This window comes from Temnothorax nylanderi, unplaced genomic scaffold (assembly GCF_030848795.1).
Source record: "Temnothorax nylanderi isolate EJ_2023f unplaced genomic scaffold, tnyl_v1.0 TNYL_tig0222_pilon, whole genome shotgun sequence".
Classification (NCBI taxonomy): Eukaryota; Metazoa; Arthropoda; class Insecta; order Hymenoptera; family Formicidae; genus Temnothorax; species Temnothorax nylanderi.
In genome coordinates, this window is record NW_027249284.1 from 203799 (window position 1) to 230000 (window position 26202).

Consider the following 26202-nt stretch of genomic DNA (forward strand, 5'->3'; position numbering starts at 1 on the left):
CGACAGATCGTACTCCTCAATTATTCTCCGGATTAATACTTGATCGGAAAATTTATCGTTTTTTCTTTCCTGGCCGATAGAGAAATTGACTCTAGGTACGAAGGTATGAGAGCCGAAAGTGCCCTGGAATATCTCGAACTTTCTAGGAGCTCCAATACTCGCCACCAAAGGGCGTGCTTTCTTCCAGAGGTCGGACAGAAGTGAAAACCTATACATCGGTTGTCGGAAACAAGCGTAACTCTCGCAATCGAGAAGTCGCTGCAGCTTACCACAGAGTCCATTCTAGTTATATGCTATAGCTTTATGGATAAAATTTCTGCCAAGCATAGCTGCCCGGTCTCTCAGGTGCCTTACCTTCGCCTCAGCAATAATAACATTGTTCGGTGTGCTATTTCTATATCCCAGGGCAGTGCGGATGCCCAGATATTGGGCCCTTTCCAGTTTCAGTTGCAGCGTAGAATTTCTGGGAAAGTATACAAAATTACCGTAATCAGTAATTGACCTAACTAGGCTCTTGTACAACATAAACGCCGTGTTGACTTCCATGCCCTTGGTCACCCTACAGAGGTATTTCATGATAGAGTTAGCTCGGTTTACCTTTCCTCTTACTTCTTGTACCTGACGATCAAATTTCAGGCAGTTGTCTAGCCAGATACCGAGGAATTTAGCCCCGTCTCTGTTGGGTATATCACAGTCGCCTACTCGGATGCTCTTTATCCACTCCTAGAGAACTCGACCAACACCGTCTTCTTCGGCTCGAGATCGAGACCAATCCCACGGAGACGCTCCGCCACCATATTTACTGCTTGTTGTAATAGCAATTTATTTCGACGACGGTTAGGACCGCAGACGTACAGGCCTATATCGTCCGCAAATTCGGCAGCTTCCACTCCCTCCGGAAGGTCGGCGCAAAGGCCCTGAGTGAGTAAAGAGTATAGAATCGGACTAAGAACTGCGCCCTGCGGGAGTCTCTTAAAGACATATCTAATCAAAAATTCGCGGGAATTAATGATAAATCGTACCTTTCTCCGATATAGCCAGCGACTAACGAACCTGGCAATACCAGCGGGACAATCTTGCGCTATTAGCTTGTCCATCATGATGCGGTAGTCGACGCAGTCATAGGCAGATGCTACGTCGAGAAAGGCCGCAAGAGTATACTCTCCAGCACACAAAGATGCCCTAATGTCCGATACAATCCTGGTAAGGTTGTCCGCACAGGATTTTCCTCTTCGAAATCCGTTTTGAGACGAGCTAAACTTTTCCTCCCTTTCGGCCCACCAAATGAGTCTCTCGTTGATCATTCTCTCCATGAGTTTGCCAATACACGATGACAGTGATATGGGACGCACTTTCTCTCGGCCCACCTTATCGATGAAGATGACCTGGTAGTCGAGCCAATCCTCTGGTATCAAACCTGTCGACCACACCACATTGAAGAGCTCGAGGAGGCACTTTTTCGCAGAATCAGGGAGAAGCCTAATCATCTTGTATTCCACACCGTCAAGACCTGGGGAGGAGTCCTTCCTGATCATACCAATAGCTCTGTCCAACTCCGCACGTATAAAGGAAGCGTCCAATTCTCCATCCAGGTCTCCAGGATCACCGTCCATCACAGGCTCGGTACCCACAAATGGAAGGGCCAGATTGTCTATGGATGTCCTTATTTCCTCCTCTCTGTTTTTAGTCGGCCAAGGGTGCCACTCCAGATTCTTCCTGGCGTTCTTCAGAATACGCATGGTATTCCACACATATCCCAAGCTCGTAAAACGATTTATGTCAGCACAGAACTTCTCGAAATTCGCTCTCTTTTTTGACTTGAGTGTGCGTTTAGCAACCGCTTCAGATCTCTTGTACTCATTCCAATCGTGACTACTCTTGGTCCTTTTATAAGCGGCAAAAGCTGCTTTTCTCTTCCGAATGACCTCTTCACATTCGATGTCCCACCATTTGTGGGAAATTTTTCGTTTGCCGGGGTCGTCCATAGTCCGGGGAGCATCCTCTGTATTTCTTCTTCCTGACGCGACAACCACAGACTTTTTCAGAACATCCACAAAAAGTCCATAATATTTCTCAAGGTTGTCCTTAATGAAATCGACCTGATGGATCAAGGAGGCCTCAATCTCCCTCTCCACCAGAGAACCAAAGCGAGACCAATCCGTCCTCTTGGTAGATAATCTGTTGGTGATCTTTCTGTATATCTGTGGATATACGTCAAAAGTGAACGAGATAGGGACGTAGTCGCTGTCCCACGCCTCTTCTAGCTGCCTATAGGATACTCTGTCGATAATTCCTTCCGTACCGAACATAAGGTCTAGATTCGTATCTCGCTGACCCCGAGAGCCCACTCTCGACAAGGTATCAACGTTGACGCAGATGAATTCCTCATCGCTCATCATCTCGTACAGAAGGTCTCCGTGGTTGCTCGTGTTCGGGCAGTTCCAAGAGATGTTGTGGGCGTTCATGTCTCCCAGAATAATGGTGTCTTTACCACTACCATCTAGAGCACGGAAAACCGGTTGGAGATCCCGTCTCGTCACGGCCTCTCGTGAGTGTCTATAAACGGCAACAATATTTAGATTTTTATTAAGATTTTTGGTCCTTACGCAAACGACGTCGTATCCCACCGGACGAGCTCCAGAGACAGGGAGAATCTCAAAATCCAAGTGATTGTGGAGAGAGATAGACACGCTTCCGCTGCCCAAGCGATTTTTACTGTTAATAGTCTCGTGACTGGAGAAGAAAACTTGATTGGGACCAGAACATCTGGTCTCAGTGAGGACGACGATGTCGTAGTCCAGAACATTCTTGGTGAGCTCATTTCTGCTACTCCTGTAGCCCCGGCAGTTCCACAGTAATAGATTGAATTGTATAAATGGAGAGGTGGATGACCTCCCCCATCTACTCAAAGAGTATCCTAGTTCCTTACGTCTGTACGTTTCTCTTTTATCTATATTATTTTCTTCATTGCTGTCATTTTTCGGGGCTGATGTCAAGTTCCCCTGACCGCCCCGCTCCGACTGTAAAAGCGCTCCAATCAAAATCTCTTTCGCTACTGGAAATCTTTGAAGCAGCTGTAACACGCTGCTTATGATTGAGTCTAGGGGAGGGTCCAATCCCTCGTGGCTTACCGCCGGATCCCCCCGGGCAACCTGGGCCCATGATGGTCCATTTTGCGCAGGAGAGAGGGCGATGCCCCTCCTCTCCTTTGTAATCTCGCCAGCGCGAGTGTCAAAACGATCGTAGTAATTGCAAGCGCCGCTCTTCGGCGCGGGTGCACTTCTCGGCCTCGTGGTCGCACGGCCACTGGATCCCCTCGCCCTGTCCTGGCGGCGGGTTTCCCGTTCTCCATTTCCGTTCTCCGCACACCCTTCCACTGGATAAACTCTCTGCGGCAGCTCCGGCCAAGCCGTCGGTTCCCTGAACTTGTCTCGGGGTTTCTGGGGAATATTCTCCCCCTCCACAATCCGCCTGGCTCTGTGAAATGAGACGTTATTATATGCCATAACTATATTTATGTTTTTATTTTTCTCATGCATCGGGCAACCTCTAAAAGTGGACTTATGTGTCCATCACAATTGCAACAGCGAACCGGTCTATCGCAATGTCTATGGGATTTATCCCCGCATACTATACAACGAGTCTCAGACTTGCATGCAACCTTAGTGTGTCCATATTTAAAACAGTTGAAACATTGTCGAGTTTGTGGTACGTACGGTCTGACTCTCAGGGATACTCCATTTTTAAATATAGATAGATCACAGATCTTGTCAGCCTTAAAAGTAATAATTATGTTGTTTGTGGCAACAAGCGTCGTCTTCTGGGTGTCTGGGTTCCAACTGCGTCGATACATCCTGTCCACTTTAATTATCTTAGACCTGTTTTGAATCACTAACCACAGCTCTGGGATCGTCGAAGGCCAATCTGAGATGACACCCTTGCAGATGATAGAGCGCTGTTTCAAGGGAGCTTTTAATTTCGGCTCATTAATCGATTCTAAGATATCGAGCGCCCGATTGGCGTCCGTGAATTCCTTGAATTCCACTTCAGCGGAAAAATGATTGATCATTTCTAGCGATTCAGGTAGAATCTGTAACTCAGAGAGGGTCATCCAAATCTTAATTCGATTCTTACCTTTAGTCGTAGTGGTTTGATCGGGGGGAAGACGTAATATAATTTTAGCAGTACCCTTGTGATCGTCTCCGAATCTCACAAATCGTTGCGCGTCATCATTGTTACCAGGCAAATTTTTTCTTAAGGTAGAGTCTCTAATAGTATATGATTCCTTATCTAAAGTCGGCATGTCGCAGTCCATTGTATTGGCACGAGGCGCACTCGCCGGGTTCACGTGATCAACAGGTGCCGAAGGGCCATCGCCAATAATAATATCATTACTTACATTCAAGGTCGCTTTGTTTACAAAAAGTTCGCGGCCATCTCTCTCTATACCGTCTGTGGCGTTACCATCCACCTCCATCTCGTCCTCCGGCGTTAATATTTCCGTGTCGATTCCTAAATTACGCCGTTTACATATCTCCTCGTCCCTCCGCTGCTTTGCAACGAGATCTCTCCGGTTTTTGACGATAGACCAATCCGCATCCAGTGCTTCCGATTTTCTAAACTCTTGAGAGATTCGATCAAAATCCTTCTCAAGGAGATTCTACTAAATATCAGATGCAGGCTTCCTAAGCACTTCTTGGATTCGGTGTGATACACACATAACTCCTCATGCCCTTGCTCCTTATCCTTCCCCCTCGCCCCCTTAACTACTAATTGCTATGGGTTTTTTGCAAGTTTTTTCCCCAATATGTACACTCGGAAATTAAAGTCATTTTCCATAAATAACGCTTAATGTCATAGCTAATTATATTTCTGTTTTATGCAGGTAATAGGCTTGTTCCTGGGAACTGCAACTAAATTCACAGGATCCATTGAAAAAAAAAAAAAAATCCTTCTCAGTCGCACAGGTACACAGCCTTTTCGCACTATTATTCGAGTCTTCGTTCGCAGCACGAAGGCTATCACGTGCACATCGCGTGTCAGCAGAATCCGACGATCCCATAATCTATTCCTTGGTTAATTAGTAACGCTCTCCCTCCGAGGGGGGGGAGCAATAATTATTGGGAATAAAGGCCCTCCCGAAAAAAGTCCTCTCCCCTCAACACCCCCCAGGCACTTTTCTCTGTATAAAACGCCGGCAAGAATATCGCTTGAACAGGCAGGCAACTGGACTAAGTACGCGAGCAGAGGGCACACACGTCCGTCTCTCGTGGCTGCTCAAGGCGAACTCCAAGCCTAAGTCGATCCTACTTTTAGGTTAGGTGACTGTTCCATAACTTGCGCATGCGCATTAGAAAAAGAGTCATGTAAGACATCTTTTAGACGACTTTTCGTTCAGTTAAACAGTCGACTTTTCGTGTAGTCGGAAAGATGTCTTTTAGACATCTTTTCGTCTAACCGAAAAGATATAACTATAAAAATATATCTTTTCATCATCTTTTCGTCTAGCCGAAAAGATGACTACAAAAAGACATCTTTTCGTCATCTTTTAGACATCTTTTCGTCTAGCCAAAAAGATGACTATAAAAAGACATATTTTCATCATCTTTTAGTTTTATGTGCTGTCTGGGTACCGTCTGGGCATCATATCTTAGTCTTGATGGATTACTACAGTCGGTTCGTAGAGGTAAAAATCATGAAATCTATCACCGCGGACAAGCTGCTGGAGAAACTGAAGGTCATTTTCGCTCGATTTGGCCCCCCAGGGGTACCTATTTTTGAAATCGTTCGTTATGAAATGAATTCGTTTATGAACGAAAAGGTGCGTCAACTGGAAAATCCCCACCTTTTCGTTCATAAACAAATTTGTTTTATATTTTATACAAACGATTTCAAGAATAGGTACCCAGAAGTCATAATCAACGATAATGGCAGAACTTTTATCGATAAAACCTTGAAGCAGTACCTCGAGACTTACGGCATCAAGTTATGTTACTCTACACCGTTATGGCCCAAGCAAACGGCGAAGTGGAGCGATAAAATAGGTCTATTCTCAAACGCCTTAGGATCGCCCAAGCCTCGGGAAAGAGCTGGAAAGAAGAGCTGATTAAGTTTTTGGAAGCATATCGCACGACACCTCACACTGTTACGGGCGTTTCTCCAAGCAAACTTATGCTGGGCCGGAAGGTAAGATCGAAACTTCCAACAGATCCTTCAACAACAGATCAATCGAGTATTATCTTGATGAAGAAGTCAGGGACAGAAACGCTCTGAGAAAAGAAGCGGGTAGACAGTATGCGGACAAAAAACGACACGCGAAGACGAGCTCCGTTTCAGTCGGTGACAGGATGATAATGCGACAGCCACGGGTTAATAAATTGACCACCACACCCTTCGCAGCTACTCCTTTGAAGGTTGTCTGAAAGGATGGTAACGCAGTCTCGGTACAGTCGCCAGAAGGTAATATCTATCGGCGCAACACTACTCATGTTAAGCGTTATATGGAGCGAGAACTGAGCGAGGTAACGCCGAAGAATCCCGTACCAACAAGCACGAGCCGAGGAACAAACGAGATCCCCAGATCTGTTTCTGAAGTGGAACCGCAGACTCAAGAGTTAAATGGCAGTCCTCGCACAGCATCAGAATAATCTCGGGACGCTAGTACCGTGCCGCTAGTCAAACAAGGGATCCCTAGCAATGCACGTAGCCACCGGCCAAAGAGAATTACCAAAGTACCAGTTTATCTCAAAGACTAGTTTATAGAGTTAATAATGGAAGTAACTGTCGTTAGTCAAAGTTAGATAGCTCCGAAATATTTTATGTTATGTTTGTATCGCGCTTTTAAGTTTTTATTTTTTAACGTAGAACTACGTCTTTGTCGACAGTAAGTAGGGGGTAACATTGGGAGCACAGATGCAACGAAAACATGTCACACTTTGAACGTTTATATCTTTGAAACTAATAATCGTAGAGTAATGATTAATACGTCATTAGATAGCTTATACAGTCCCATTTCCTCTTGAAAGTTTCAAAAGTCTCAAAAAGCTTTCTAAATGAAGAAGCCAAACAATATTATAAGCAAATAATTATGCTCAGGTCTCAACCACTTTCAATTTTGGCAATTTAATATTAATTATTGGCAACTTTTTTAATTCCATTATATTCTTCAGTCTTTTCTACCCCTATTTCATATATAATACTTTAAGATTTGGTTGATTAGACCCAGCTTTATTAGGCTTCTATGTATGTACGTATTTCTAGCAAATTTTATGTAACTCAAGAACTAATCAACCAAATTTTAAAGAAATATATATGAAATAGGGGTAGAAAAGACTGAAGAATATAATAGAATTAGACAAAATTGCCAATATAATAAAAAAAAGTGTACAAATTAGAAATTTGTACATTTTTTTCGCTTATATATAACTCAAGAACTAATCAACCAAATTTTAAAAAATTATAAATGAAATAGGGGTAGAAAAGATTAAAGAACATAATAGAATTAGAAAAAAATTGCCAATATAATGAAAATCAAACGGGCACAGTAACAACTGTGCCGCAACCAACAACGTGTTATGTTAAAGTATTCAGCGAAGGGCTACGTCAACTGTCCTTCGCTGAATACTTTAACATGAACTAGTGACAGTAGACGTAGTTCTACGTTGTTGGTTGCGGCACAGTTGTTACTGTGCCCGTTTGATTTTCTTTTTCTTGAGAGAAGAATGGTTGTAGTATCTGAAGTTGGCGGCCCTGGTGGGAGAGAGCAGAGGGAGTAAGCGCGCCAAGAGCAAGAGCCACGAGCGAGTGTAAAGGGCTTTTGAATAAAGGCAGTTATCTTTCAGAGTTGTGTTTTACATACCTACATACGCTATAAACGTTATATTTAGTATTAGGGAGCCACCCAATTTTCATAATTTTGAAATATGTTGTCAAGGTCATCACTTTGAGTAATGTTGTGTAGGTTTTAGTTGGGAGTCGTTGCTTATTAAAAAGTTAGGTAATTCTTTTAAAAAACTTACACATCTCTTCACCTCCAATATTGATAAAATTAAACTTATTCGACACGTTTTTGAACAAAACGAAAGAATGTTATATGGGTGGAAAAGTGCATGCGTGGATGCAGTGGGATTCGAACCAAAAAAACCAACTTAACCCAACCCAATTGTTGTATAGGTGGAAAACTGTATGTGTGATCATACATGTGTGATCCATCCACACAACAATTGGGTTGGGTTAAGTTAGTTTTTTGGGGGGTGGAGCGCACTGCATCCATGCACACACTTTTCCACGCATACTATTCATTATATTTTTTTTTTGTTAATAACTTTTTAATAAGCAACGACCCCCAACTAAAACCTTTACAACATTAATCGAGGTGATGACCTTGACAACATATTTTAAAATTGGATGTTTATCCCCATATTTGGAAATTGGGGGTGGCTCCCTAATACTAAATATTTACCCGAAAAATATAAGTGTTATAACATCGGTATCGAAGGACATAAAGTTTGAGGACATTGTTGTTGTGTGTATAAACAATATACATGTAGGCGGGGGAGGACCTTGTTTCGCTCTGTAAGTAGAGACAAGATGGAGTGGATCGAAGCGAGGTTCACTCCACCTCATCCCGGCCTTCTTATTGGGATCTGACATTCGTCGCCATGACATCTGGTGGTCGAAAGTGAAAGCACTGGAAGGTACACATATCTCGTGGGATTGTATAGGCTTGACGTGCGAAACTGTGTTCCGATGGACGCCATATTGGTTAAGCCCCGCCTCCATGTCAGATCCCAATAGGGCAAAACAAGATTTATTTTTGTACAATTCGCGTTTTCAATTTTTCACGCGAACCGAGGAATCCACCCCCACCCACCCCTGCGTATGGGGAAGGGGCGGTAGCCCCGCCTACATGTGTACTGTCAATGTCAATACGCACATATCAATAAATTACTTCCCTTAGCACTGACACAATCTTTTATACTTCTCAAACTTTTTCGTTCATAATTTTTAAATAAGCAATGACCGCCGATTAAGTTACGAGAAAAAGTTACTCAGAGTCATGTCCTTGACAACATATGTTAAGTTTAAAGTCATCGACATGGTGTCCCCTAAAGTGAATAATTACCGAAATAGCTCTCGGACGGTGCTAGTGTGATAGTTGAACGAGGGATACTTTGAGAGATGCTCGTATTGAGAGGAATGATGGAAAAATCGAACATTTATGTGGTACAGTCGCACTCATTAAGGTGGTTGGGTAAAAAATGATAAAAATCCAGATTTTCTTTAAACTTGCAGCAAAACTAATTTAGATATTAATACGTGTATGTGTGTTAAATTTGGGTTCAATTTACCGTATAGTTTCCGAGATATGATTAAAGTTGACTGCCCAGGTAGCAAGATGACGTCTAAAGACGTCTTAATGACGTTAGAGGACGTCATAAGACGGAATTAATACGTCATTTGACATCACTCTGCTACCTGGATGTATTTAACATTTCGTTTATGGCCGCTGAAGTAGAAAATACTTGGACATGTATATTTGTCAATATAGCAAAAAATCTAAAATAAGGATTAAAACAAAAAATTGAGTAAAAGTAATTGAATTTTTAAAGAAGTGCATATTTAAATTTCAACGACACTAACCGTACGGTATCAGAGTATGATAAATCCAAAAAAAATTTGATTACGTTAGTTTGGTTAGTTTCTTCGCGCGCGGTCATATGTCTGTGAAGTTGGCATATCATTTTCCAGCAGATCAAAAATAAAAGGGAGTTCTTATCGCATGCAGTCGAGTTCTATAGTTCCTGATACTTTTTAGTAATAGTTCTGGTGATTTTACCCAAAAAACAGTCGATCGAAAAAATGATCTGCTAACTTCCCGTAGCAGATCATTTTCTAGCAGATCAAAAATAAAAAAGAGTTCTTGTCGCATGCAGTCGAGTTCTATAGTTCCTGATACTTTTTAGTAATAGTTCTGTTGATTTTGCCAAAAAAAGTCCATTGAAAAAATTATCTGCTAGTTTTTTGAAATCTCGGAGTTCCGGTTTATCTAAAATATTTTTCGAATAATTCTGAACATACTAAAGCATTTTCTAAAAAGTTTCCGACACCGGCAATGTTGTATGATTGTTTGAAAAATTAATACCGCTCGAAAACCGAGTATTTAGAGAGAATAGGGTGATATGCTGTACGAAATGTCGCAGTTCCGGTTTATCTAAAATATTTTTCGAATAGTTCTGAACATACTAAAGCATTTTCTAAAGAGTTCCCGACACTAGCAATGTTGTATGATTTTTTTATAAATTAATACCGCCCGAAAGCCGAGTATTTAGAGAGAATAGGGTGATATGCTGTACGAAATGTCGCAGTTCCGGTGTATCTAAAATATTTTTCGAATAGTTCTGAACATACTAAAGCATTTTCTACAGAGTTCCCGACACTAGCAATGTTGTATGATTTTCTTATAAATTAATACCGCTCGAAAGCCGAGCGGTTAAATTTTTTAAACAATCATACAACATTGCCAGTGTCGGGAACTCTTTAGAAAATGCTTTAGTATGTTCAGAACTATTCGAAATGTATTTTAGATAAACCGGAACTGCGACATTTCGTACAGCATATCACCCTATTCTCTCTAAATACGATCGGCTTTCGGGCGGTATTAATTTATAAAAAAATTATACAACATTGCTAGTGTCGGATACTCTGTAGAAAATGCTTCAGTACGCTCAGAATTATTCGAAAAATATTTTAGATAAACCGGAACTGCGACATTTCGTACAACATATCACCATTTTCTCTCTAAATACTCGGTTTTCGAGCGGTATTAATTATTATTTAAACAATCATACAAAATTGCCAGTGTCGGGAACTCTTTAGAAAATGCTTTAGTATGTTCAGAACTATTCGAAAAATATTTTAGATAAACCGGAACTGCGACATTTCGTACAGCATATCACCCTATTCTCTCTAAATACTCGGCTTTCGGGCGGTAATAATTTATTAAAAAATCATACAACATTGCTAGTGTCGGGAACTCTTTAGAAAATGCTTTAGTATGTTCAGAACTATTCGAAAAATATTTTAGATAAACCGGAACTGCGACATTTCGTACAGCATATCACCCTATTCTCTCTAAATACTCGGCTTTCAGGAGGTATTAATTTATAACAAAATTATACAACATTGCTAGTGTCGGGAACTCTGTAGAAAATGCTTCAGTACGCTCAGAACTATTTGAAAAATATTTTAAATAAACCGGAACTGTTACATTTCGTACAGCATATCACTCTTTTCTCTCTAAGTACTCGGTTTTTGAGCGGTATTAATTTTTTAAACAATTATACAACATTGCTAGTCAAAAAATATTTTAAATAAACCGGAACTCCGAGATTTCGAAAAACTAGCAAATAATTTTTTCAATGGACTTTTTTTTGGCAAAATCAACAGAACTATTACTAAAAAGTATCAGGAACTATAGAACTCGACTGCATGCGACAAGAACTCTTTTTTATTTTTGATCTGCTAGAAAATGATCTGCTACGGGAAGTTAGTAGATCATTTTTTCGATCGACTGTTTTTTGGGTAAAATCACCAGAACTATTACTAAAAAGTATCAGGAACTATAGAACTCGACTGCATGCGACAAGAACTCCCTTTTATTTTTGATCTGCTGGAAAATGATATGCCAACTTCACAGACATCGCGGTCATGTGGCAACGTCAAAATACTATTTCATTTTTTATAATTTTTTTTTATTTTATCGGTTTTTAACATTCTAAGAGAAGCACTCACTCTTCGTCTCTTTCTATCTGTCCCCCTTAGAAAAAGACGAAAAGTGAATTTCCGAAACGCATCTAATTTTCGGTGTTCAGGCATTAATGAGCGCGACTGTACAAGTTCAATTAAGATTCATGTAGATTGTCGCAAAGATTATATTCGCAAGAGCAGTATTGTGGCATTTAAAAAGCAGCGAGATGAAGAAGATGCTGGTACCTCGCAGTCATTTGCGCCTAGCCCTTCACGGAGAAAAATGCGATTGAATGAACCTGTTTTTAATTTCAAGGAGCGTTACTTTTTTGTGGTAAAGAAGCCAATGAGAAGAAGGAAAGCGTCAAGAATATCGCACAAAAATCAAATATGTATCGACACTTTCTTTTAGAGACACCATTATTAGAAAAGCAGATGAACGCGGTGATAACTACGCAAAAGCAGTTAAAAAGCGGATTATTTTTTAATTTGGAAGCAGCTGCGGCAATAATTATTTTAAAGAGGATATTCGTACAGTGGCTACCGACATTAATTAATTATTCTCCTACAAATCACATGTTTGACGACAATGATGAAATTCCTAATAGTTTAACTTACTTACTAGAATCAATTATTCTGAAAAATAAAAAATAAAAATTGGAACAATTAAAGCTTAAATGCACCGCTATGAGCCATTCTCATAACTGCAGTTCGTCCGAAGTTATTTTTATCTCGTTTACAAAACGAAGAAACTAATGAAACCAATAAAGGAACCAATAAAGAAACCAATGAAAGAAAACAATGAGAGGAAACCAATGTAGACGAAACAATGTAGAAGGAAATAAGGAAGACGATGATAATATCCTTATAGATTTCTTATCCGAAAGTTTGGATTTTCAACCTGAGGAGGGGGACGTAGAAGTCGAAGACGATGAAGAAGAAAAAGTATAATTTTCCATCTAAAATGTTATTTAAATCGTGAATTAGGCTTACAGAGGATACCACGTTTAAAAAAACGCGCCTTGTACTCTACCTCAAATATAATACCATTTCATCAAAGGTGATGTGGAAACGAGTATATTACACTGTCCGACAAAATTTGACCTTTTTTTTGCAACACGAGTGTAAATAGTCACTTTCGATGTATTTTTTCCTGTTGAACACGAATCCGTTGTCCAAATTTGGATATCACTTCACAATTTTGAGAAAAATGTCGACGTTTTTGGCCTCTTTGATGCCATTTTTCTCAAAATTATGAAGTGATAGTCAAATTTGGACAACAGATTCGTGTTCAGAAGGCAAAAATACATCGGAAATGACTATTCACACTCATATTGCAAAAAGGTGTTGAGGCTTTTGAGGGAGAGGGAGAGGGAGAGGGAGAGGGAGAGGGAGAAGAGGAGAGAGGGAGAGGGGGAGAGGGGGGAGAGAGAGAGGGAGAGAGAGGGAGAGAGAGGGAGAGAGAGGGAGAGGGAGAGAGAGATACAAAAATTCGTAACACAAGGGGGTTAAGGGTTAAGATTTTATCTAATAGCTTTTATGTAAATAATTTTGTATCCAAGCCTATATTATAAGATTATATTAAATATGAGCATACAGGATGTTTCCAAATATATGAGAAGTATTGCAGTGGTGGATTCAATACACAAGAACAATGTAAAAAGTTTATATCAACATGTGTCCTATTTGACCTTCTTTACGAATTATAGTTATGTTTGTACTCCAGTAATGTTGCTGGAGCTGCTTAATGTTATAGGAGATGTTCGAAATAACTACATTCGGTTTGTATTTGTAAACAGTGCTCAATATCTCCTCAATATTTCCTGATTTTGTTGATTTCACACATTCTATTAAGTTTACTCACTTCAGTTTGTTTTCTTGCTAGAAGCACTTAATAATTCACTGAATAGATTGTGTAAAATCAACAAGGTCGGGAAATATTCAGGAGATATTGAGCACTGTTTACAAAAATCAAACCAAATATGGCCATTTCGAGCAACTCCTATGAAGATAAACAGCTGTAAATTACTGGAGCACAAAAATGATTATAACTTGGAAACAAGATCAAATAGGATATGTTTATATAAACTTTCTTCATTGTTTGTGTCTTGAATCTGCCACTGTAATACTTCCCACGTATTTTGAAACACCTTGTATACATATATTTGATCATACACACACATACGCACACGTACACGCACACGCTCGTGCGCATACGCACGTACATAATAGTTCACATAAATTAACGATTTTTGTTGTTTTTATTATATTAATAAACTATTTTCATCAAAGTACTTTTTTCACTGAGAAACGTCCGATATAACGTAGGATATCTAATATTTTCTAAATTCTGCTTTTTACCTAATGATCTGAACATCTGATCCATTTCTGCCATAAGACTTGGACCAAAATCAAAATTCAACGTCTTATCAAATCTTAATGGACTCTCTTGATTTTCCTCATCACTGATTTCGTGGTATTCGTGGTCAGCTCCAAGAACATCAGTATTACTACCTATATTTGGTGTCATAACTTGCTTGTTCGCGTTGTTGCCTGTAGTCACATGGCATATCTCCGAATTTATATCAGACCAAAAGTTCTCTAAATAAACATATAATATAACATTACTTTTTCGAAGTTAAACAGAGTTGATTATCAAGATTAAATATAACTAATATTTGACCAATACGCTTTGTTCTATATAAAAATCATTTTCTAATTCATACAAATTATACCTATTTAATAAAACTAATTGTAAATATGTTAAACTTTTATGAAATAAATCTGTACATGCAGATATATAAATTTTATTAACAAGTACTTTTGCTTTATAAAAAAGTTATTGTAGTAAAAGATAAATATATACCATGTTTGCTTTGAATATCTTGTACGCTTCTACTTTCCCTGGCTGATTCCGTATTCATATCTGTGTTTCTTGCGTCCTGATTTGAAATTTGACTAGAATTATCAGTTGCGTCCTCTTGTGGTTTGTATGGCGTTACAACTTGACGGGGCAAATGCGGATACTTTCCACCAAGAAAGCTGATATCACCAAAATATGCTCCATCTAAACCCACATGACCGGTATGCTTCAGATCGCCCTGTGGTGAGGATATCATGTCCGTGCGAATTTTTCTACGCTGCGAGGAGTAAGCATTTTTACCATCTCCTCGTGTGAATTCGCCAGGTTTGTTACTAGGCAGATTGGAACCGAGATACGCGATTGTGTGAGCCGGATTAAAGAATCCCGTTTTGCCATTATTTAGAACGCCTTTCCATAAAGTATTGGTGCTACCTTTATCCAGAACTGTGATTATATCACTCTGCCTATAAACGAGTTGGCCAGGTTCGATGCTATCTTGGACTGCTTGCACCTGCTCAGGTTTCAATTCGGGCAACAAATTAATTAAGTCGGCGAATTTGGGCCTTTTCAAAGGTTCATGTTGCCAACATTGTTGCATCAAAGAAAAATATTCTTTTGGACAGCACTCAGGTTGCTCCAATCTTTGAAAATTAGGCTCATCTATCGCTTCAAGAATTTGATGGCCGGTCAGTGCTGCCCAGGGCTGGAAGCCGTAGCTGAACATCTCGTATAATGTTACTCCATACGCCCAAACGTCGCTTGCAGATGTAAATTTCAAATAGGATATGCATTCAGGCGCGCACCATGCAATAGGCAGTTTCAAATTGACATTGAAATTTGTCTGGTAGTAATCTTTACCCACCCCTAACGCACGTGATAACCCAAAATCCGATATCTTGACCTTGTTTTTGGAAAACACAAGGATATTTCTGGCAGCAAGATCACGATGTATTAATCTTTTTGCTTCCAAATATTGCATTCCATCGGCGATTTGCACAGCGAAATCACACAGCGATAAGACCGGAAAACTCGCGCGCAAACTAGGCTCTTTAAGGCATTCCAGCAATGAGCGTAATGGAGCCAATTCCGTCACCAGCATCAGTGAGTTCGTGTCGAGTACGACGCCATACAGTCGTACAATATGCTCGTGATCAATCGAATGCATTATCGCGGCCTCCTTCAAAAATTCTATAGGATTGTTCTGCATCCTCTCGCGCGATAAACATTTAATCGCAACTTGTATTCTTTCTCCATCATTCGTCCATACTCCTTGCTGAACAACACCAAATTCTCCTACCCCAAGTTCCTTATTCACGATAATTGCATCAGCCGGAATCATATGTTTATTGGGAACACGTACTGACGGCTTGTCTTGTCTCTCTTCCGGTAACATACCCAGCACACCAGGAGACTGTTCTTCGCGTTTCGGTAGCAGCATTTTCTTAAATTTTGATAGATAATTTTGAGGAAAATGCTTCTGAAAGTATTTTTTTAGACGGCGCATCTCTGGCTTGCTCATCCCTATCGCATTCAAATCTTCTTCTGTTACATATTTCAATTGTGCCGTTGTTTGCACCTTCAAGTCTCCTAATAAAAATATATCTTTATTTTATTAAATACATCTTACTAAATAATAAAATAAATAATTGAGTACATTAATATTTAAATATTGTTTATATCATGTATACTATATATACGAGGTGTTTCCCAATACAAAAAAAGGGTGTCAAAGACGTACGACCCTGGTAGATTTAAAAATGTTTTATCGGAAAATGGTTCTTAAGTATCCCAACAATAGTACCCCAACTATTTTAAATACTTGTGCAAACGTAAAAGCTCCAAGGAGATGTCTACACAAATCCTTTCTAAAAAAAGGCATGTTAAGTCGATACTCGCATATCTCGAAGTTTATTGTTGCCGCTTTTCCGCGATGCCAATTGGTTCTCTCGCTGCGCTTACTTCATTTGCAGCTGTCATCGTATATCTTGACAGTTGTGTGTATCAAGTAGTTAATAGTGTAATAGTAATAGCATAATGTTAAAGCTAAATAGCGCGCGCGAAGCGCGCGTCTGTGGTGTCTAGTATTTAAAAAAGTTGGGGTACTATTGCAACAGAATATTCTTGAGATCAAATTAAGTCAAAAAGTCCTGTACCACTTTTTCCTCCAACAAATAACTATCGAGATATCGTAAGCTAAATATTGAAAAAGTTACCAAGTTTTCCTTAAATATCTAAAAAAATATTAGGCAAATAAAAAAATGTTTCAGACAAAAATTGTTCAAATTAATTAGTAGAAAAACATGATATAACAAAAAATAAAGGTTATTATTTAGAAAATTTAACTTGAACCCTACTGGGCCCAACACGGGTCCCCGGACTCAAAATCTAATAAGATTGTCTATTGGCCCTCTTTGAACATCCTCTAACTTTTATCTAAAACATTTTTCCTATAAATCAATACTTTCTGAGATAATTGGCCGTTTCGGAACTTTTGGTACATATGGTATGATACGTGTATATGAGCAATTGTGCATGCGCTCATGTTGTATGTACAGGCATTTCTATACAATTTCGGAGTGTAGTTCCGAATGACCCCTGCTCCCGATCGACATAAAGTTTTACACATAAGTTGTTTTCGATGTGAAGAATAAAATCTGCATGGTCCCAACTTCGGGAAATAAAAAAATTTTTTTTATGATAGCACTTATCGACTAAAATCGATTTTATCTCTATATATATAAAATAGAATGTCTGTATGTATGTATGTTCTTTATACACTCTTAAACTATTCGACCGAATTTTTACCAAAAGTATATAAAATAGGGGTAGAATTTTCCGGGGAGTGTTATAGAGTGTATAGTTTTTTGTTACCGATTTTTTTGGGAACCGGTATCCGAAATTTTTCCAATTTTTCGGGAAATAATTGATCGAATCTTAAAGATTGTATATAAAACAGGGGTAGAATTTCCCGAGGAGTGCTATAAACTGTATAGTTTTTTGTTACCGATCTTTTTGGGAACCGGTATTCAAAATTTTTTCAATTTTTTGGGAAATAATTGACCGAATTTTAAAGAATTGTATATAAAACAGGGGTAGAATTTTCTGGGGAGTGCCATAAAGTGTATAATTTTTCAGGCATAATCCCACGGATGGTAGCTTCGCACCACCGGCCGCTCGACCGAGTGCGTGAACCAAATGTCCGAACCTGCGGTTCCTCTCGTACTGAGCAGGATTACTATCGCAATGACTGGTCATCAGTAGGGTAAAACTAACCTGTCTCACGACGGTCTAAGGGATATGTAATTACCGATTTTTTTGGAAATCGGTTACAAATTTTTCCAATTTTTTAAGAAATAAATTGAGTGAATTTCAAAGAATTGTATACGACGGAATTGAACTTTAGTCGATAAAAAAGTGATATTTTTCAATTTATAGCATTTTTGTGGATTGGTGTGTATGTATGTTTGTTTAAGGAGGTTCAATGGCTAGAAAATAATGCAGCCAGTTTCATGAAATTTTAATATGTTGTTCTGGTATGCAAAATAGAATTATGTGAATTTTTTGGGAATTTTTCACCGTCTTGTTTTGAAAAAAATCGACTCCAAATGAAGTCGTTTGAAGGAAAACGACTCCCGGGCGAAGCCCGGGTAACCAGCTAGTATGATATATTTGTTACTGTAAAAGTGATAAATTTGATAATTATATGTAATTACCGGTTTTTACGCATAATTTTCAAGATACGGTGGTAAATGTGATAAATTATAGCAAATGTAGGAGATTTAGGACCGTAGGGCCGGTATTGATGGGAGATCGGAGAAATTAGCGTAGTAGTGGAGCAGTCGTGGGGTAGCAGCCTAAGTGCTAGGCGTGTGAACGAAGAATCCCGAGTTCGAGTCCCGGTCGGCTCCGTTAATTTTTCCCATCGTTTACACAAAATCAATTTTACCGGTAATTGTAACCAAAACTTTTTGGTAAAAGTAATATATCTTTCATTAATTTTGTTGTGGGTAGGAAAAAGTAAATCTATTGTACTCACGCATATACTTTTCCATCCACAAAACAACTGGTTTGGGTTAGGTTAGTTTTTTTGGAGGTGGAGCCCCCGCAGGGAGGCAGAACCTACTGCCTCCACACATACACTTTCTACGCGAAACGAGGTGCCACATGAGTTTACAACTTTTCACGCGGTAAAGTCCACGCATGTACTTTGCAAGGCACGCTATGTGTCTAGTTTAACGGTAGTGGAGCCCCCCACAGGGGGGCGAAACCTACTGCTTCTACGCATACACTTTCCACGCGGGACGAGTTGCCACATGGATTTACAACTTTCCACGCGTGCTATATATATTATACGTATATACTATATATATTATATTTTTTATATGTCGTATACATTATATCATATAGAATCAATTTTATTAGTCGATAAGTGCCCATAAAATTTTCTTTTTTAATTTCCTGAAGTTGGGACCATGCGTACTTTATTTCTCACATCGAAAACAATTTATGTGTGAAACTTTAGGTCGATCGGGAGCAGGGGTCATTCGGAACTATATTCCAATTTCGTGGTGTAGAATTCATTAAATGGAAATGTAGTGCTTATTAAACAGCTCAAACAGCTATTTTGACACGCATTTTAAAGACATTCATTAGCGCTTCTAAAATATTTTCTGCAGTTTCCTGGTAAAAAGAATATTATTTCCTTCTTCTTTCAACCTCAAATAAAGTAGCAAAGCATGTTTTACAGGTTCCCGTTGAGGGCACAAAATGACGACTTTAATTTGCACCCCCTCCTTTGTCATGACATTTTAATAGAAAATATGAAATATCTTGTAAGGTATTTATTTTTCAATGATTTTACTTTGATACTTTTATACATGGAATAATGAGAGGAATCGAATAATAATATTAATTTTTACAAAATTGCAAAAAAGGGAGAGAGAAGAGAGGGCAGAGAGAGAGGGGGGAGCGGAAGGAAAGAGATGAGGGGAGATGAAGAGAGGGGGAGGGGGAAGAGAGGGGAAAGAGAGGGGGACGGGGAGGGGAGAAAGGGAGAGAGAGATAGATGATGTAATCTTTCCTTTTTCAAAAGAAGCAATGTTTTTTTAGCATACATTTAATTTAAGATTAAATTGCACCCCAAAAAACAACTTTTATAACTGTTGTACATAAATTTCATACTTTATTATATCACATTTGACGATAAAAATAGGTTATTATATATATATATATATTATAATAGCGATCATTATATATTCATACTTATATTTTATATAGTTATATAAATATATCAGCCTATTTTTATTTAACTCATTGTCTCAGATACTTTTCTTTTGTAATATCACCAATAAAATGTATTTCGACCGTAATATCCTAACTGAAGTTATTACGATATACTTATAAGTATGAATATAATGATCGCTATTATAATACCTGATGACATATTATTGTCACATATTATCAAAATATCTATCTATCAATGTATTTCCTTAAATATACTTTTTTCGACCCATATCATAATGAACTTTTTTGCTCATTTTTGTGTCAGAAATGTGTTCCATTTTTTAAAATTTATTTTCAATTTTTTTTTAAATTTTTCTTCTGTAATTATAAAACCTCTATCTTGGTACATGACTCAAAAATTTTGTTATATTTTATTAGAATTATGTGAATTTTTTCAAATTTTTAAAAATGGTAGTTTTCTGAATTCTTCAAAAAACTATATTTCAGAAACGGATAATTTAAAAAATCTAAAAAAATTTTTGAAAGTGTTTTTCGGCAAGTACTTTCATATAAAAAATTACGGAGCAGATCTAAAATGTCATCGCCGTATTTTGATTGATTTGTCATGGAGTACCCCATATTCCCCCGGTGAACCTGATCTCAAAATCGTACGCCGAAATGTATGAGGCGGTAAAAGGGATCAGGGAGAGGCTGGGGGAGGTTCCGGCGAGGGCGAAGCAGGCGCTGAAGCTCCAGACTAAGGAGACCCTCCTCCGCAGCTGGAAAGACTTCTTAGCGGACCCGCGGCTAGCGGGCAGGAGGGTACGAGAGGCTGCCCAGCCGGTACTCGAGGAGTGGGTGGAACACAGAAAGAGGGGAATCACGTTCCACGCGGCGCAGGTGATCACCGGGCACGGCTGCTTCGGTGATTACCTGTGCCGCATAGGGAAAGAGCGCACCACGCGCTGCCACCACTGCCCAGGGGAGGCAGACACGGCGCAACACACGCTAGAACATTGTCCAGCGTGGGACGAACAGCGCCGTGTCCTCCGGGCAGTCATCGGAGAGGACCTCTCCCTCCCGGCCGTCATTGCGGCGTCGGTCGAGAGGAGGGGGGGGGGGGGTCGGCGACAACAATTGGAGGACGTTCGTCTCCCTCTGCGGCAACGTAATGTCGCGGAAGGAGACGGACGAGAGGATTAGGAGAGGGGAAGTAGACCCCCCTCCTGCAGACAATAGCAAGGATGAAGACGGGGCACTGAGGCCACAACGAAGACCGCCGCCGGTCAGGCGGCGACGCAGGCCTCGAAACGATGCTCCTGCAGTGGCACGGGATTAGGACAACAGCAAGGGTGGGGGGCGTCGCTTGCCGACGCTTGCGACATCCCCCTCACCCCGCGCTGGCCCCATCTTAAAGAGGGGTGTCAGTACATAGAGAGAGCAGGGGGGACGAGGGCCACCACCAATAGGTGGTTCCTCCTCCCCCCACGTGCGGAAAGTAATCCGTATGGAGGAGGGAACGGGCGGCAGAGGGACTGGGGTCAAAGACCTGTGATGATTGAAGAAAAATTAACACTGTCAGAATTAGAAAAAAATTTCGGTTATATAATATAAATAACTTACGAGAAAGACTCTATTTTTATATTCGACAACGTTTGGCTAATGTCGTAACAATTCGACTATTGGTTTTGGTCAGATTAATCGTCAAGACTTTTTCGACCATGGGTTTTGATCGCTTCTAAATTGATTTAATCTTTGATACTTACATATAAGCATCTCATTTTTAGTAAATTAAATTATAACCCTTAGGAAAATTTACTTAAAAAAACTTAAAATAAACTAGAAAGTTTACTAAAGAAATTACTATTGATAAACTATTGATAAACTAGAAGTGATTTCGAACCAAACTTTAAGTATTTCTATAATATACTTTAAAGGTTACTTTAAGTTAACTCATGCAATTACTATTAATCACCCCAAAAAAAATATTCTGTCATTTAGTGGCTCCCGCTTGATTTTAGAGGATTTTCCTCTGAAATACGGTCTCAAGAAGATATTTTAAAATCTAGAGGAATATCCTCTAACCATGAGACACTAGACTTAAGATTGCAGTCCTCTTAATACTAGAGGACACTGATTTCCGATATTCACCCGGAATAAAAAAAAATTATTTATTTTGAAATTTTATTACTATTTTATAACTAAATTTGTTGCTTAAGATGCAGTCTATGATTATAAGTATTTTCTCGTATTTGAAAAACACACTTTACCTTGGTGGGATTCGAACTCGGGACCTCTGGATCGTGAGCCAACTGCCTTACGTGGTAGACTACTTCTTAATTTGATGTAAGTGTTATATATAGTCTACATATGTCATAACCAGCGCAAATATATAATTTTCCAAAAATCATCTTAAGAAACAAATTCAGTTTAAAAAGAGTAATAAAATTTTGAATTGGATATATGATATAATATTTCTTAATGTCTCGTGTAGTGCAAGTGTGGTGAAAAAGGGAACTTGTCTTTTTAAGTATACTGTTGAAACAACACGCATAAGTTAAAATCAGCTTTAAGTATTACCTTTATAAAAAGTAAATTTAAAGTATATTTATAAGTATTACGTTTGTTAAAAGTAAATTTAAAGTATATTTGCGACTTGCTTATAAAGTTTTTATTGAGGTTAATAACTTAAAGAAAACTTTACGCTCGGCTGTCAGTATACTATTAGTCTACTATTATACTATTAGTATACTATTATTACGGCTAGTATACTTTATAATACTTTAAAATACTTTAAGTAACTTTAAAAAACTTTAAGTAAATTTTCCTAAGGGAATTATTAAACAACAATGGAAATATCAATCGACTCTACTGGCCATTATAATCGCCAAGACAATACGACCACGATTTGATTCGATTATCGTCACACACACAAAAAAGATGCTCTTTTAATCAATATAAATATTACCACATGCCTCAGTGGTCGAATTGGTACGACACTCATCACGGAATGAGGGAGATTCCAGGTTCAAACCCTGGCTGAGGTAATATTTTTTTTGAGGCAATAAATTTAATTATTTAAATGAGATGCTTATATATAAGTATCAAAAATTACATCAATTTATATTAGTTAAAAGAGCGTCTTGACGATAATTGAACCAAATCGTGGTCGTATTGTCTTGGCAATTATAATGGCCAGTAGAGTCGATTAATATTTCCGTTGTTGTTTATTATTTGACTGGCGTAGTAAAAGTGATTTATTCTGTTTGAATATACACCTTTGACTAAAATTTCGGTGTTTCCATCTAATATTGTTTAGTTTAATACAGGTTATTGCGATAAATATTACCACATGCCTCAGTGGTCGAATTGGTATGACACCCATCACGGAATGAGGGAGGTTCCAGGTACGAACCCTGGCTGAGGTAATATTTTTCGCAATAAATTTAATTAATTAATTTAATTTAAATTATTTTAAAAATGAGATGCTTATATATATAAGTATCAAAGATTATTAACGTCTGACGAGTAAAGGACCAAAACCATGGTCGAATCGTCACGATGATTATTTGCCAATTATAGCCGGATAAAATAAAAGTTTAATTGTTTATTATATTATTGGCTATTTACGAATGTACTTTAGGTTTAATCATAAGTAAATTATACTTAAATTATAAATTAAGTAAATACTTAAATTATTTAAAAAAGGTTCCAAAATGGCCAACTTGATTAAAGACAGTCATTGACACGGCGAAGTTGTCGAACCATTCCAAAAGTTCTCGGACTTCCGCATAAAGTCTCGTCGCCGCACAACCATTGCCGTTAGCGTGACCATTAATAAAAATCATATCTGCTTGCTCACGAAATGTAAAATTTGCTATAGTGAAAACACAACTAATTACCACAAAATCTACTGCATACAACAGTACTTGACATCAACTAACTTGATTTTTAAAATAATGGTTTTATTTCAATAACTCAGTCACGTAAAAGCGTTATAACATAACCTTTGTTTTACTTAATAATATAACTTCGCTACCACTCATTTTTGACTATGAGTTTATATAAACTTTTTTCTTTATTTTGACGTGAGAAATACGCCCTAGAAGTTTGTCTAATTGTAAGTATTTCGTAAATGGTACATGGTTAGATTTGGCATTTAATGCTATTTAATTTTTGTCGTTACAAAATTTTTAAATTTTGCAAAGATAACACAGGCACACTAAAAAAAAAAGGTCTTGTCTACCAGACGAGACAAACATTTCTATACGTTTTTGGGGTTGCTGAATTCGAATCCGGGGTCGGTTTGACTCGGTCAGATCGCATTTCCGCATTTCTCCGACATATCGGGGTCAGTTTTCGGTTTTTTCAATCACTTTTTTGAGATTAGGAACAAAATGCGATCTGACCGAGTCAAACCGACCCCGGATTCGGATTCAGCGACCCCAAAAACGTATAGAAATGTTTGTCTCGTCTGGTGGACAAGACCTTTTTTTTCGTGTGCCTGTGTAATGAACGGGAGTAAATAAAAAAAACTTGACATTTTCAAAATGTGAATATACCGTTGTAAAGAGTATAAAATAACATAAAACTGTTGTATAATTTTTTTATGTATATTTTTGTATATCTTATATTTTCGAAGATATTCGTAAAAATGATTATATCCGTTATTTGCAAGGTTGTTTCAACCCTTAAATATTGAGATACATTGGTAAAAAAAATATGGGTCTAATATTTTTTTATGCTCTGACAGCATATCCAAAACTCATAAAAATTGATGAGGGACAGTTTCGACTGTTGGTATAATCTTCACTAATATATGATGTGCAACAATTACAGCGAATTCGAAATGTCTGCAAAGAGATACAGAGAAAACCAAGAATTCGTAATTATGTAATACAAAAATATGAAACGTGTATAGAAACAAAAAAATGATACGTAGAAAGATACTTTTTGTATACATCAAAGTAAGAATGTAGTCAGATAATATTCTATTTAGACGGCGGATATGAATAGAAGTAAGCAAGTCATTTGCATTATCAAAACCGAGAATCATTTCTAGTTGTGACAGTGTTTATTTTTCGATCTATGCCTATTAACCATTTTTAGTCAATAATATCTATACTGCAAGTCCTATAATTCTTTTAAATACTTTGCATGTCGCATGCATATGTATATAGATTGACTTATTTAACACAGTACTTTTATTTCATCAAAAATATTAATTTTAGAAAAAAAAGTTTTACATGGTCTACATGTCCTACAACACTTTCAGAATTAAAATAATACAACATCTTGATATTGACTACAAGAATATACAATAAAAAATAGAGATTTCTATTTAAAAAATTGAAGATGACTTTTATATGTGATCTTAAAATAATTATTTAAGGACAAACAAATAGTAATCTCATGTTCTCTTTGAAACTCTACTCTTGTTTAGAACTTCTATTTCTAAAGTTAATACATTTAACGAAATAAAAATGGGCCACTTTTATGTTTCGTTTCATTTTTATTGTGAAACATATAATCAAAATAAATGAAAATGAATAATACCTCGAATACCGGGATAATACTGTTGTAACTCAGCCTCCATAAGAAACTCATAAAGACCAGGTCCATTGTTACGAGACATTCCTTTTTGTATATCTAGAATTAAAATATATCTAAATATTTTTGTGTTCCATCCTCTACACATGCATATAGTGCATGCACGTATACACATATACACTTATACAAAGTGAAAAATTAAAAGTATTAGCTTATATTCTTGAAACTGAATAAAACTGAATAAAACATAAAATTTTTATTTTCTAGACTGGTATCAAAATCGGCATATATAAAATTAATTTATTTTTCAAATTGAAATCATTGAGATTATTTTAAGGGCATTCTAACTTTTTTAATTGATAACTTATATTTTTTACATACAAGATTGTAGTTTTTCTTTAGAAGCAAAATGAGTAAACATAACAATTATACCAAGAATACAATAAATAAATATAAAATTACAGAAAATGTTCAGTACTTGTCACAAGAAAGAAATGAATTATTTGTTTATATTAGTAAATTAACTTATAAAATCGGTCATATCAACGTATAATAAGGAAGAGTTACTGAATGCGTACCACTTAAGGTGGTTCATGCATTTAAGTCATATGTACTTAGCCCGGAAAATGTGATATGAAATGAAAGGTTAACGTTCCTCGAGTGTGTCTGTAAAATTTCAAATTTTTTAACCGATTGGTTCCGGAGATATATGTCCGTAAACTTTGCCAATTTAACGCGGTGGGGGGACCCCTTATCCGAAAAACGAGGCTAAAGCGCTTATGCTGCAAAAATTGCAATACTTCAAAAATAGATGAACG

General features: G+C 37.9%; 1 protein-coding gene across 6 annotated transcripts in view; it reads right to left on the reverse strand.

Annotated features, from left to right (window-relative positions):
- The window catches only part of Ack-like (activated Cdc42 kinase-like), a 151081-nt gene that overhangs the window by 88525 nt on the left and 36354 nt on the right, over positions 1 to 26202 (reverse strand). For 5 of the 6 annotated variants that reach the window (XM_071717717.1, XM_071717713.1, XM_071717711.1 and 2 more), the window contains 3 exons: positions 25391 to 25483; positions 14615 to 16198; positions 14110 to 14349 (listed from right to left, as the gene is read on the reverse strand). In XM_071717717.1, coding sequence (XP_071573818.1) covers positions 14110 to 14349; positions 14615 to 16198; positions 25391 to 25483 — 1917 coding nt within the window. The remainder of the gene's footprint in view (positions 1 to 14109; positions 14350 to 14614; positions 16199 to 25390; positions 25484 to 26202) is intronic. The other variant, XM_071717716.1, reaches the window with a different exon arrangement.